Raw genomic sequence first — 15,580 nt, 5'->3', positions numbered from 1 at the left:
GCTATTTTTTGGTTGCAGCCGTCCTTGTTGTTTGGCGGGTCCCGGCTGGGGATTCGAACCCGCCACCTTAGGTGTACATGGCTGGCGCCTTAGCCGGTTGAGCTATAGGTGCCGAGCCTTACTACTTTATTATTGAGACCTGCACATGTTACCTATCTGAACTTCAGTTTCATGATTATCACATGAGCATGACACCATCTTGGAGTCTGCTGATATGAGAGCTAATGTAGTTACTAACAGTTATAATACAGATAATATCCTGGCTACTCTGAGCACTTTGTGTGCAGCATCTTAATTTAGTCAATAATTCAATGAAGAAGATATTCTTACTTCCATCCTATAAACAAGTACACAGAATGGCTCAGATGTCTTACTGCAGGTCTCACTGTGCTACCAAGTGGCTGGCTCCACAGTCCCTGACACTGGGCTCCTCTGGTCAATAACCGCCAGACAGCAGGGAAATGGGGGACCAGCCACGCCGCTCCTTGCCTGTCTGATGAATGTTCCTGCTCCAACCTCAGTGCTAACTGGTACTCCAGGAGCAGGCCTCACCAGACCACAGCTCACTGTCGCAACAGGGTGTAGCAAATGTCATGACAAGCAGGAGACTGCCAGTCTCCTTTACTTTGGAATTCTAATTTTTCTTTTCTAGGTGAAACCAGTTAAAAAATTACTCTTGTTTCTTTGGGACAGAATTTTCTTAAAATGATTACATTTAAAATTCCCTGTCTCCCCCTCAAATTTAAGCCTAAAATGTTCAAAGAAATTAGAAGAGGAAAAATTCTAAGTTATAAACACCTTTAAACAATTTAGCCGGAGAACATGTTAATGTCGCTTTGCAGGGAGTGGAGCTTAGTTTTCAATATACCTCATTTAACAGCATTTAAAGCTTCTCAAAAGATTTATCACCCAAATCCCACAGACTCAAAGATGACCCTAATACAGCATATTGGAAGAGGTGACGTTTTAAATGTATATTCACAGCTGACAAGCACACCTTTAGATCATAATCCAAAAATTGGTTAAGATTTTGAATACAACTTCTAAATCACCATTTTCACACATTCAAATCCAATTAAAATGCAGACATTTAAACCACCTTAAGCGACAATCCCTGTCACCTAAGGCCACCAGGAAAATAAACTAACTTAGCATATTGATACTTTATAAAATGTACCTTCAAAGATGACTTAAATTCTTCAGATCTCTTCCACTTGACAGTTAATTGCTATGTTAGTAACTTGCCAATAGAGTTCTAAGACTTAAAGTATCATCTCTTTCAATATGTTTTAACTTTGCGACCTGAAGGGAAACCATCAGTTTACCTTTAAAGTTCTCTGAACGGCAGCCTTCTTCAAGACATCGGGGCTAAATTCTAATGGGTTACTCTTTTAAGTCAGAAGAAAATGAATATACCAAGGGTTAATAAAACATGCAATGAGTGTTTATGTAAGGTTAATGACATGAACATTTATGGGAATAAACAAACAAAATCCACTAAGAATTACACAAACCACCGAAAGCCATGTGCAGAATTCTTTTTGCCCAAGATCTCTTTTGGAAGCAAACCCTGACCCACTCCTCAGGCTGCACTGAGGGTACTCTGTGTCCACCCCTCATCCTCTGCAATCTGAAAGGCACAGAGTGAAACTTGAGGAAAGGTCTCTGCTGCTAGCCTCTGCAGAACGGCTCCTACGACACTGACTGTGACTGAGGGTTTGTCTGACCTGGGGCAGGAGACGACATCCTCCCAGCAACCCCATAGCAGGGAAAGCAGACTGACTAGGCCCAGCTTCTCCTGGCTTCAAATAAAGTTCTATTATTATGCTTTTCATGTTCTATTTTCAACTGAATTTTTTTTCAGTTCATTACTTTCTCACCTTCAAAAGGACAGCACCAAGTTGTCTTGCAAGTTCCTAGGACTAACACTTAAGATTTTACCTTTTCAGTTGTAATTAATTTTGAATGGCAAGTGGAACTTAATTTTAATGTTTTTAAATTAAACACCAGATTTTCTACCACCAGTAGTCCAGGTGCTGAGAGAGGATCGAGCATCTGGCTAGGCAGGAATTCAGACACAAAAGCGGCCCTCAGCTGAACTGTCTCCACAGACCCAGGTCCAAGCGTCACTTGGGGTGCAGCCTGGACAGCAGCACCTTTCACTTTCCCTAGTGACAATGATACAGAACGAGGCTGGAGCTGCTGGCTTGAAGTGAGAGGATCAACAGCCTCAGGTATTATAAGAACCTCTCCTGAAGCTCACTTTAGACAGACATGGCCTGTGTTAAATCTGCTGATGATTCTCACGTGAATCCAAGTGACACAAGGAGGGAGGCTGTGGTGTGTGGTCGGGTGTGCAGGGCAGCTGCGTGAGGCCACAGGTGAGACAGATGCACCATGCAAATGCCCTGGCAGGCACTGGTCAGGAGGCCTCTGGAGTTACACACCCTGTACCCTTGGGCTTCTCAGCACCAATGGAGGCAGAATAGTCTCCTGCACTTTTATTAAATTGGAGCCAAAATGAACAAAGTGCCCCCCATTATCACCCTAAGGGTCTCCACAGTAGCAGCATTACGTAGCTGGCATTGCTGGATCTAAAAAAGGCATTCCTGCAGGCACCACTACTCCCAGATACACTCCATGCACAGAACTGAGAAGCTGTGAACTTTTTTCTTTTGAGACAAGAGTCTTACTTTGTCCCCCTCAGTAGAATGCGTGGCATCACAGCTCATAGCAACCTCAAACTCTTGAGTTCAAGTGATTCTCTTGCCTCAGCCTCCCAAGTACCTGGCACTATAGGCACCCACCACAATGCTTGGCTATTTTTAGAGAGAAGGTCTCACTCTAGCTCAGGCTGGTCTTGAATCTGTGAGCTCAGGCAATCCACCCACCTTGGCCTGTGTATTCCCAGTGCTGGGAATACACACATGAGCCACGACTTCTTGCTTACCAGCTGTGAACATGTAATGTGTGAACAGTTCCCTGTGCGGGCATCCCTGTCCCACTGCCCTGGCCCTGGGGTCCTGCCTCTAGCTTCAATCACGTTAGCTTCCTGTGTTGTCACTTGTGAAATGTGCCCATGGGCCAGGCCCATGTGGACCTCGAATCCTGCCTGGTGTCAGGAAAGGCTTAGTGAACATGTCATCGTCTAAGCCTCAGACGCCAGAGCTGCCACCAGTCAGAGGTCACCCTTACTGACCTGAAATTCAAGCCCAGGATTTGATCAAAAGGACAAAGCTCTAAGGGGCTGAATGAGAAACAGGGCATTTCTAGCACAGAAGAAATTCTTGTTTTAGGGTTTCAGATGGAGATTTGGTAGTGGTGCTCTCATGGAGCTGAACATGGATAGAGGTGAGAAGTGGAAGACTGGTGGTCACAGGGCCGCACTAGTGCTAGCTTCATACTGCAAACCAGTGGGCAAAAAACAATTTTCAAATACATCTGAGCTTGAGGCTCTGTCTCAAAAATAAATAAAATAAAATAACCAATTTCCGTAATCCAGAATTTTTTCTTTCCCAGCTTTGTAGGAATTGTGAGATGAAGTTGTTCTATTAAGTTGAAGGCTGATTCATGCTGCCAGTCAGTGATGGTTCTCCTTGACCAGAGGGAGATGTTTGTACTTTGAAACGTTATTGGGGCCTGAGCATCCTACAGCTCTGAGGATGCGTTCTGTCACAGTTTCTGCATCACCGAGTGGCTTCCCTTTCTCCTGAGTGTATAAGGACCTTACAAGTTGCATCAGCGGCATTATTTCCAGGTCTTATTGCTACTTGAAAGAATTGTCTTTGCTTTTGCTTTTTATCTTTTAATTTCTGCAATGCAACCTTTCATGTGTCTCCCTCCAATTTAAAATATTCGTGGTCCTTATGAGTGTTACAGTGCTGATAAGCATGGAATTTCTTTTTTTTTTTGAGACAGAGCCTCAAGCTGTCGCCCTTGGTAGAGTGCCGTTGCATCACAGCTCACAGCAACCGCCAACTCCTGGGCTTAAGCGATTCTCTTGCCTTAGACTCCCAAGTAGCTGGGACTACAGGCACCTGCCACAATGCCCAGCTATTTTTTGGTTGTAGTTGTCATTGTTGTTTGGCGGGCCAGGGCTGGATTTGAACCCGCCAGCTTTGATGTATGTGGCTGGCACCTTAGCCACTTGAGCTACAGATGCCAAGCCCACCTCAGGGTTTTTAAAAGATGCCCAAGTTCTGACAGTTCTGTGCTTGGTCAGGAGGAGAAAGTAGATTTAAGAAAGTTTTGCGAAAATTTGCAAAGAAATATTTACATCTCACATTGAGATGAAAAGACAAGAAAGTAAATATTACCATAAAAAAATAAGAAAATCAATTTTAAGCATCGTGGCTTCATTTCTTCCTCAAAAACGTTGTTATTGTTGTTTTTTGTGCGCTAGTGTAGTTTAGGAATCTAGGCCCACCCTCCTCCCACCCCCTGCCCTGGCCAGCTATGCTCATCCCATGTGAGATGTAGGCACCAATGTCACAGGTGTGTCACATTCTACAAAACAAGCACAAAACAAATGCACAGAGGCTGAAGTCATGCAGGGGATGAGAACGCATGCCACACCATCCCAGCACCGGGCAGACTGCTTGAGAGGCTCCAGTCCACACTCTGGCAGTCTCTATCACAAACGAAAGAAGAAAGAACCCCGGAGGACTCACAAATAGTGCTCTATAGACTGAGGCAGTATTTTCACAAAACACTAGTCCCGATGCGCGCCTCTCTTTTAAGTAGCCACACCCAAAGTTTCCCTCGTAGATACTCTTGGGAGAGTGGAGACAGGAGGAGAAAGCAGAGAACGGTGGATTGTGATCAACGCGTGCACTAAGAAATGGGGCGTGGGGCAGAGGCAAAGAACCCCACACCACGCAGGGGACAGTCAGCAAGCCCCACTCAGACAAGCCCCAGCTCAGATGCCCGCAGCACAGTGGCTGTGAAGATCCTGGCCTCTGTCGGCACAGTGGACTTCACGCAGGCCCCCTTTAAAACTTTGATTTCTTGTGACAACACACATAGTTCTAAATAGAGACTTAACTCTTGCCAATTCATCAACACTATTCTCTATACCCTAAAATATACAACAAAATCACTCCCATCAGGCATTATAAAGACTTTAACAACATTAATGTGATTGAGAGCAAAAAGTCCTACTTTACAAGAAATTCTGTAGAAAGGTTAAATAATAATGAAATAGCTTTCTCCAAATTGAAATCATATTTAACCAAAAGGTTAAGGTAAATAAGAGAAATATAAGAATTTAAGAAGTTCAAGAAAGTTTCATTAAAAGAGTACAATTATATATAATTACATGCCTCCAGTATGAAATAAATAAATGACCACATTTTAACTGTTAAGTTAGAATGTACTAATGCACAAAGCACGTTGAGTTCATTTTTGAGCAAAGCCCAAGTAACTGCACAATTTTCAAAACTTGAAAGGTACTAACTGTAATATACTGTGTGTCCCCGAAAATAAGACACTGTCTTATATTTATTTTTTCTCAAGAAGACACACTAGGGCTTATTTTCAGGAGATGTCTTATTTTTTATTAAGTATAATACAACAATCTACATTTATTCAAATACAGTTAAGTCATCTTCTTCCGGAACCTGACAGGGGGAGCCGACCTTGTTGGTGGGGCTGGCGCTAGTGATACATGAACTCCTTTCCCGTAGCCCTTTACACGTGCACAATAGAATGCCTGCTACCATGGTTACCACATGCACACTCATGTAAGTTCAAACAGCTTGGAGAAAGGAGCTGTGGCAGATAAAAGGTATTCCAGTCTTCCTTACTGTTCCTGCAGAAATGCATGGCATTCAAATATGCTGCATAGCCATGCCCATCACTAGGTCTCATTATCGGGTTAGGGCTTATATTTAACAAATGCCTAGAAATTCTGCTAGGGCTTATTTTTGGGGTAGGTCTTATTTTCGGGGAAACACGGTAGGATGCAAATCCTATAAACTATGAGGAGAAAGTTTAACCATGGCAAGGTGAGGCTATCCTGGATGAAACTTTATAACCTACATCCAGGATGCAGTGTGGAAAAAAGTTGACTTACATGCTTCTCTCTCCCCGAGTCAAGACGGACAGAGGGAGAGAAGATGCAGGAAGGCGTTCACCAGTGTATGAGCCAGGGGGGTGGGGGTGTTCATTATGGAGGAACCACGATCCAGGGAGGGACAGATGTGTCTGCCACAGACACGGGGAAATAGAGACTGACCATACAGTCAACCAGCATGTGGTCACTCAAAAAAATTATTGAACAATGTCACATTAGCCATGACGACAGTGCCTTAAATAGGGGGTTTACCCTGTAACAGTGGGGAGAGACCAACTGTGCCTCATGAGGCTGAATTACTGAGATTCTCCTCCAAGGCCAAAGTGATGACCTCTACAACCATTTTATGACATTGTTTCTTTTTGTTTTGCCAGAAACATCCCAGCCAGCAGCCAGCACACTGTCCAGCAGTGCCCCTGGACCACCTGAGGCCTGACAGCTCAGACAATGCCACACCATGGCCAGGATGAACTAGGAATTTGTAGTCAGAGCTGTCTCATTTTATTCCCACTCTCAATACAGACAAGAAACTAAGTTTTAATACTGAGTGATTTTCTACAGAATGTCTTCTTCCCCTAACTAGCAGTCATCTTTTTCTATGTATTAGAGATTTCTTCATAAAACATGTCAGAGTAAAGATAATTCTGAAAATCCTGGCTAAATCCAGTAAGGTATGAACATAAATATGCATTCACAAAGCAAATACCAACTCATCCATCTCTGCCATTTGTGGGCACCGGTGGTAAAGTGGGAAGCACAAGGTGGGAGCAGCCGGCACACTGCGGTGAACAAAGCTGGGCTCCCGAGTTAGACCTGCTCCCAAGAAATAAGCACCCAGGTGAGCTGTCACTGTGTCACCTACCGGAAGGTTCCTTGCGGAATCCAAATACAAGATCAGCAGCGCAGAGGAAAGACCGTCGTTGGCTTGGTCTTTGTCGGCTCTGATGTCTGTGAGCACCTGGGGGAGGAGGGGGGCTCAGCAGACAGGCTTCCCCAGGAGATCTCCCACCCACAACACCATGTCAGTTACATTCAGGAAGAAAGCTAGAAATAAACCACCCCACATTCGCCACAGAGAACAGAAACAGTTAAGTGTCTTTAAACAGTGAGACTGTTACTCCATACAAATCAAGTCTGTGGACCACTCAGGCGATCTGTGGCTTTCCAAACCCCTGTCCTACATCATAAAGCAGGTGTGGCTGACATGTAAATTTCATTAAAAAGATGCTGCTATCTTTAACCTATCTCTAGCCCTACTATAGCGAGCTGTAGTACAATAGTCAGCATTATTGCTGTGATCTGTAACACCTTCAGCAGCAACACAGTGTAGAGGTTGGCCTCTGCCATCAGAGTGCTGATCAGCAGAGAAACCCTCCATGTACCTTGTCCAGGTGGGACGCGTTTGGCAGCAAGGTGAGCCACTCCAGTCTCAAGTGCAGCTTGCCCTTGGGCACCTCATCCAGAGTGAACCACTGAAGTGAAACGGGCAGGTTAGCAGAGCTCTCCCAAATCACACCCTGTCTTTACACACCACATGAAGCAGCAGTGGCTCCCAATTAACATGGGCACTTTACCTTGAGTGTTTAGTGCTGTGCTCTTTGAATGCCTGCAGACCTTGTGGTCAGAGGTGACGACAATGCAGGCAGAGGTCACGTGACAATACGTGCTCCATGTGCACCAACCCAGGTCCCAACACTGCCCACTGCTGCCTACCCTACACCCCCGGGTTCCCATGGTTTCCAGCACCACCTGGCATTAGAAATGTCTTCTACAACTGAACCTTAATGAATTTACAGGTCCAGAGATGACACAACATTAATTCCAAATACTGACTTTAAATATAACATAAGTTAACATACCTGTCCTTATCATCACTATAGACCAACTATGAAAACAGCACACAGTCATGTTAGCTTCAGAACCACAGAACGCTAATCCACCTGCTCCCCAAGCCCTCAGCCCCAGGCAGGACTCTGCCTCTCTGCCTGGTGCACTCAGTGCCTGGTACACGGCAGGCATGAGGAGTGTGCTCACGTGCAAGCCCTTCATGGATGGAGACATGTGTCATTCTGGAAGCAGGAGCTTAACACTGATTTGGTTAACTATGCTTCATTTATTTAAATCTTATCCTCTTTTAGAAGCTGCCACAAACTTTCCCTTTTTTATACTTTTTATTCTGATAGTAAAAAATGCTTTTTCCCTTTTTTATACTTTTTATTCTGATAGTAAAAAATGCTTTAAGTAGTGTCTTCTTACTGGGAATTCCCACTGCATTTATAGATATCTTCCATGAGACAAGTCTTGCTGGCCACACTGTCACTCCCACTGTTAACTCCAACTATGTGAAAACTGCCACCAGGCCTCTGCCCTCACCCTGCAGAGATCACATTTGCCTCCAATGACGTCAGCTGTACATCTGTACCCATAGGACAGGTACTCAGTACATACTATCTGATTTGACTCTTGAATATATTTCTTTTCACTTTGTTATCCTAAAAAGCCTCAATTATTAACACTTGTGAAGCAAACGTCACTCATATCATGTGAGTTAGGACTTTGGCACTGGGGGGGTACAGCAGTGGGTCACACTATTTGGCAGACAACAGGACACTGAGTTGACATTCACCAAACTGACCAAAACGCAGAGAAACTTACTTCATCTAAAAGGCGCTCCTTTTCAACTTCAATAAGATCGATCATAAGACTAAAAAAATAATAATACAACAACTTTAGAATTTAGGAACACATTTCCTACAACTGAAATTAACTTAAGTATTTGTCTATAAAAAAGTGCTCCAGAAATGCAATAAAATGCTACAAAATTTACCAAAAACCCCCCTAAAAAACAGACCTCTCAAAGCTTCCTCCAGCTCCTATCCAGGAGTGTCAGCAGAGGTAAGGAAAAAGAAGGTGCAATTTTGGGAAGGATGAAATACTAGTTTGGCCCAGTTAAGGTTAGAATTATAAAAACTAAGTCTTTGCCTAGTGTGGTATGCAGCCCTCTTACTTTACACATCTCTGGTGCCAGTCCACTGCTTCGGGCTTAGTCACTTGCCTGTGTGGTTATGCTTCCTGGCTTCCATCCCACCCTGCGTGGAGCACCCCAGGAGGAAGACCATTTAGTCCCCTTGGACAATCCTGCTTTATTTTCAGGAATGGTGTCCTCACCTCCATGAAGCCAGACAGGATTCAGACAGGACGTTCACATAGTAAGTTAATACCCCAATCCTCAGTCTGTATCTGGGTGTGGACCCAGAGCTCTGTTCTGGTCCGTGGCAAGAGCCTCCAACCTTAGCCCCTGACAGCCCAGCCTGCATGCTGGCTTTACTAAAATCCACATCTGATCCCATCACTGTTCTACTCAGAATCTGTCGATTATTTCTGGTTGTCCTAGGAAGCCTTATGAACTCTGAAGTCAAGGCATGAGGCCCCTCCAGGTGAGGCACAGAACTTGCCAATGTCACCTATCCCTGTATCTTTTTTGCTACAATAAATTAAGTTGAATAATTAGGTTAAAATAATAAATAGTAGGTAGATGTGTAGTTTTTAAAGGCTTGTTTTTTCCAACTAAAGTTTAATTATATGAAAGTTGAAGTAAACAAATCAATATTTATATTCTCAGTGTGTAGGCATAATATAAATTACTCTATCCCAATAAAAATTAACCCAAGAAAGTAAAACAGTGAAAAACCCATTTCTTTTCTTTTTGAGACAGAGTCTTACTGTGTAGGCCTGGGTAGAGTGCCGTGGTCACAGCTCACAGCAACCTCAAACTCCTGGGCTCAAGTGAGCCTCTTATCTCAGCCTCCCATGTAGCTGGGACTACTGGCAAAAATATTTTGCCAATTATTTATGGTGAACGCCCACCACTCTACCTGACCAGTTTTTCTATTTTTAGTAAAGATGGGTCTCGCTTTCACTCAGGCTGGTCTTGAACTCCTGAGCTCAGACAATCCTCCCACCTTGGCCTCCCAGAGTGCTGTGATTACAGGTGTGAGTCACCCACCCACCCCTAAAAACCCATTTCTAAAGTCTGGAATGGTGACACCCTCCACACACAGATTCTGCATGTAGCTCTTCAGCACTTTAAATGGGGAGAATGAAATTGAGAACAGAATTTTTAATCTAATTTTAACTAATTTAAATAGCTACATGTGGCTAGTGGCTACTGTAATGGAAAATACACATCTAGAACCTTTTCTTCTATTAAATATAAAACTGTTTAGGAAACAAAAATTTTAAGAAATCTAAGAAGGAACAAATGTTATATCTAAGAGTCATTTAAAAAATATGTAACATGTACATAAATATATTTTAAAACTTGTATTTTTGAGTGATTATCTAAAACAATGACCATTCTTCTGTCCTCCTCCAATAGCCATGAAGGTTTTATTTACCTTCCTAAAAAGTCGTCCTTGTCTGGGTCTTCATCAAAGAGCTCAATCTCTAATTCTTGGCCAGGATGTTCATAGACTAAAGCCTGAAAGATTAATAGTGGGTGATTATTGCATTTTACTAATATAGTCATCTATCAAGTATGATGATCACAATAAATACCACTACGTATGTGACTAATAGGAAATACTTTTTAAAGCACTTGTATTTTCTTACTGTCAAACCTCACGAGTGCCCCACCGGACCTGCCCACGTGGCAACAGTGTGCTGGGTTTGTTTCTAGCCATCCTGATCTACTCACAATGGGTCAAGTTCAGTCACTCTAAAACCAGGTAACTGGACACCACCCACAGGCCTGGTCTAGGCCTGAGACACGCCACCCATCCAGAAGTAGCTCCACCCAGACTGTTGAATAAGCACAGTTATCGACTCAGCACCACTGAGAGTAAGGAAGGGGCAGGAGGGGCTGGCCAGGTGGGAAGAGGAGGCTGGGTAAATGGTTTTAAACAGCAACTAAAAACTCACTACCTGGTTTGGCACCCGTAGTTCAGTGGCTAGGGTGCTGGCCACATACACCAGGGCTGGCGAGTTCAAAGCCTGCCCAGGCCTGCTAAACAACAATGACAACTGCAACAAAAAAATAGTCAGGTGATGTGGCGGGCACCTGTAGTCCCAGCTACTTGGGAGGCTGAAGCAAGAGAATCGCATAAGCCCAAGAGTTTGAGGGTGCTGTGAGCTGTGACACCCTGTTACTCTATCGAGGGTGACACCGTGAGACTCTGTCTCAAAAAAAGGAAAAGCTCACTACTTGTGACCCAGCAAGTCCACTCTGAGGAGTGTTACCTGGGAAAACCTGGCCAAGTGAAGGAAAAGACAGTCACACGGTATTGAGTGCACAGTGCAGGATTTGAACCTCAGCAGCCCAGACCCCAGGACAAACAAATGATGGTATCTACTCAGTGAATTGTCTTTAAAAAATCATACAGATCTCTATTTACAGATAAGTAAACATGTCCAGATGTATTAAATGAAAAGTTTACAAAGCAGTGCATAATTAATCTCATTTTGGTATGTGTTTAATATCACACGTAGCACTTTATAATTAGACCTACTTTTCACATCACAAAAAATATTTTGCCAATTATTTATGGTGATAGCATCACAAACTTAAGGTTTAAAATCTCATGTGCTGTCATGACAATAATGTTGCAAGGCAAGGAGAGAAGGTAAAATACTTTTTTTCTAGAGCTAGCAATATGATAATACTTTTCAAGATGGAAATTAAGGAAAGAAAGTTTAAGTGATGGCCTCGCTGGGCCACATGCCCATGTGACTGGCTGGGGTTGGACGCCAGCTGCCCTGCTCAGGTCCAGCCTTTCACATCGCGTTACCTCATACACCTCATTCCACTTTGGACTCAGGTTCTCTTTGATGACCTTGCTTTGGAAGATCTGGCTGCCGACTCGAATGATTCCATAAGGGTCTGACTTCCCCTTGACAAGTCCCTTAAGATAAGTATCTTTCCCCTGAAGATCCTGAGCTTCAATAAAATGTATCCTTAGAACACCCTGAAAAGAAGAACAAATATTTAGATCACTTGCTGGTTCCTTTGAATGTAAGATGGCTGTGTGCCTGCCTCTGAAGGGGGGACTGCTCTCAGCTGGGGCTGGACCAGGAATAAGACAAAGACCACCTTCCTGGGAGGTGTGCTTTCCAGCCAGGGAGAAAGACAGAGACACACCAGCTGCAGCACCAGGCCCTATAGACACACTCACTACATTTCCAGGGATAAGAATTATAAGGGAAAAAGACATTCTTTTCTAATGCAGTGTCACGTTAAATCTGTTGAATGCCAACAACGTAAGTAATTTTAAAAATAACTGGGGTAATGTTACTCTTAAAAAATATAAGAATGTGTACACGTTTGTTGATTTGTGTAATATTACTGAGAGAGAATTTAACCAGAAAAAGTAAAATGGTGTCAGAGAAAACCTACCTAATTCTATTTGGGGGCTAGAAAATAAAAATAATACACTTGCTAAAACAAGACCAACTTAGCACTTCCTGTTAGTAGAAGCAAACAGCGTGGCGGCACCAACGTGACTGCCCAATGTAGCAATGCCATAGTGGGACTGCAGGCCTTCTGGAGGCCAACACTGTGCTGACATAAGGGTGGGCTCTCACATTACCCTAGCTTGCCACACTGGCTTCCCTCCCAGACTAGCTAAGGAATTTCATGTTCCTGACTACCGAGTCCTCACCATCTTTGAAGGTATTTAATTTGCTGACATGAAGGTGACTCCAACATCTACAATTCATCCCATTTTACAGATGAGGAAATGAAGGCCCAGCCAATCCAAGCAACAGGTCCACAAAATCAAAGCTATTGTGAACCTCAAGAGCAGTGACTTGGGGGTGGCGCCTGTGGCTCAAATGAGTAGGGTGCCGACCCCATATGCCAGAGGTGGTGGGTCCAAACCCAGCCCCGCAAAAAAAAAAAAAAAAAAAAAAAAAAAAAGAGCTGTGACTCCAATGTGGTTCTGCTCTTTCTGTTTTCTCCTGATGAGCTTCTACCTAAGTGCTGCTTCTACCAGGTGCCTTGTTAAATGTCCTAACATCTGAGGAAAGCACATACACATCGTTACACAGAGCTCTCAGGACAGTCAGGAAGAGCTGCGTGTTGCTGAGAGTAGTGCATTTTAATGAAAACAAATGCAAACATGTGCTTTCTGAGAGAAGTTCTTATAACTTGACTGACATCTCTAAGGAACAAGGCTGTGGCATGAGAGCCACCCTGATGGCTGTTACACACTGCAGGGTCAGGTGTGACCCTAAGTTACATTTGTAAATCTCCCAGGAGTGTGACACACAGAACCACTATCACATGGCAAGTTGGCTGCAAGGAGACACTCAGAGGTTTAACACCTACTATTACACCTGGGTCTGTGGAAGACCTCAGTATCTATTTTTTTTTAAATTAAATAATAAAGAGGTAGATCACGTATACATTAATGCATTTATGGGGTACAATGTGCTGATTTCATATACAATTTGGAATGCTCACATTGTACTGGTTAATATATCCCTCACCTCATTTACTTAATTATTGTGTTCAGACATTTATACTCTATACTTAATAGATCTGATATGTACCCTTGCGATATGCACCATAGACATGATCCCACCATTCACCCTCCCTCCATCTGATCACCCTCCTCCCTTCCCATCTGCCCCCCCCTTCATCCTAGGCCATAGTTGTGCTCTATTCTTCATATGAAAGTGTGAGTGATTGCAAATTGGTTTCATAATAGTACTGAGTACACTGGATACTTTTTCCTCCATTCTTGAGATACTTTACTAAGTAGGATATGTTCCAGCTCCATCTATATAAACATAAAAGAGGTAAAGTCTCCATCTTTTTTAAAGGCTGGATAATGTTCCATGGTATACATATATCACAATTTGTACCTGTTCTTAAGTAGGAATGGATGCTGAGACACACTTACCTTTGGTACAGGGAACCGCAACTGAGCGATTTGGACTTCACTGACAAGAGGAACAGTGATACGATTGGGAAGCACCAGGTAATTTGAAATTATATCCAAAATGATAGTGTCTGATAAACCACTGTTAGTTTGGAGGTAAAAAGAAGAAATGAATGATGAGCTATGGCAACCCAGCATCACCTCTGACGATAAACTGACCACAGACATACTACACGGTCCCAATGACAGGACAGGAATTAGCTAATTTCCCTTAACACAATATTGATAACAAAACTGCATTTCAATACTTTAGCTGTGAGACTACTATGGTGACTATGATATAGACTTATTCTTACAACATGAGGTAACATTCTGGCTATGTTTCATTACTTCCTAAACAATACTTCATGCATTTCTACACAACTTCTTCATAGAGTTAATACTGAATAACTAAGATATACCTCATTAAATTTCTCTTAACAAAAAACCTGACATACTTAAAAGAGCAGAGAATTAATATAACATTAATACAACCATTCCATGTTTATAAATTTCTCTGTATTGTTCACAAGCTCCCAGTGAAGTAAAATAATTTAGTTTGCTCTCTCTTCACACATCTTTGAAGATGTGATTTGGTATTGATTGAAGTATAATACTTTTGAAATACTATGCACCATTGTACAACTCAGCAACATAAATACAATTGCTTAGGTTAAAGGAATAAATGTTCTTTTTTGCCTGTTCTTTACAGTAAATGTGAGAATGTCACAGCACTTTTGAAAGCAAAAATCCAAGTTTCATTGCTATAAAACACCTTTTCCTGAACTGCAAAGGTTTAAAAGAAACTAACTTCTTGCCAGTACTTTTTAGATATTAAAATTATTAATACACATACATAATTACACATATAAAATATATCCACTGAGACAGAGTAGACAGCCACTATCATTGAAGTAAGATAAATAAGATTGAGCACCCACTGCATATGTGAGGCCTGGATACTGTAAGAACCTTTCAATTATAATACGGGAAAAAGATTCTAACTTCCTCTCCCAAGCAAAACCCACATAAAACACTACTCAGGAAGAGATCAGTCAATCAGACTGTTAACAGTTCCAGAGAGACGGGGGTTCAAGCTAGCAGATAGCCAGTATGTGTTCATTAAGTTGGGGTCCTCCAAAGCTTTAATAGCAAACATATTCTTCCTTTTAGAATTTCTCTCTCTCTCAAACACAAACAAACAGACAAAAACAAACTGGTTTTGTTTCTACTGAAAAATCTGTTGCTGAAACAGGAAACTCCTTCCTGACTGCTGTCTTAAAGAAAGTTTGTGCTGTGATGACAACACCCAGGTGGCCAGTGGCAGCTCTGGCAGAAACTATTGCTGCCCCCGACCACACGACAGACCCTACTGCTGCCCCCTGATCACACAACAGACCCTACTACTGCCCCCTGATCACACGACAGACCCTGCTGCTGCCCCCTGACCACACGACAGACCCTGCTGCTGCCCCCTGATCACACGACAGACCCTGCTGCTGCCCCCTGATCACACGACAGACCCTGCTGCTGCCCCCTGACCACACGACAGACCCTGCTGCTGCCCCCTGACCACACGACAGACCCT

General features: G+C 43.0%; 1 protein-coding gene across 1 annotated transcript in view; it reads right to left on the bottom strand.

Annotated features, from left to right (window-relative positions):
* ESYT2 (extended synaptotagmin 2) overlaps nt 1-15,580 on the bottom strand; it is a 110,543-nt gene that overhangs the window by 25,253 nt on the left and 69,710 nt on the right. The window contains exons 8-13 of the mRNA XM_023508264.1: nt 13,975-14,095; nt 11,860-12,036; nt 10,471-10,553; nt 8,729-8,777; nt 7,456-7,545; nt 6,936-7,031 (exon numbers count right to left, since the gene is read on the bottom strand). Coding sequence (XP_023364032.1) covers nt 6,936-7,031; nt 7,456-7,545; nt 8,729-8,777; nt 10,471-10,553; nt 11,860-12,036; nt 13,975-14,095 — 616 coding nt within the window. The remainder of the gene's footprint in view (nt 1-6,935; nt 7,032-7,455; nt 7,546-8,728; nt 8,778-10,470; nt 10,554-11,859; nt 12,037-13,974; nt 14,096-15,580) is intronic.

The sequence above is a fragment of the Otolemur garnettii genome, unplaced genomic scaffold (genome assembly GCF_000181295.1).
Source record: "Otolemur garnettii isolate 467f Iridium unplaced genomic scaffold, OtoGar3 scaffold00235, whole genome shotgun sequence".
Classification (NCBI taxonomy): domain Eukaryota; kingdom Metazoa; phylum Chordata; class Mammalia; order Primates; family Galagidae; genus Otolemur; species Otolemur garnettii.
The sequence above is the reverse complement of the archived record's forward strand: the minus strand, read 5'-3'. Positions and strand labels throughout refer to the sequence as shown.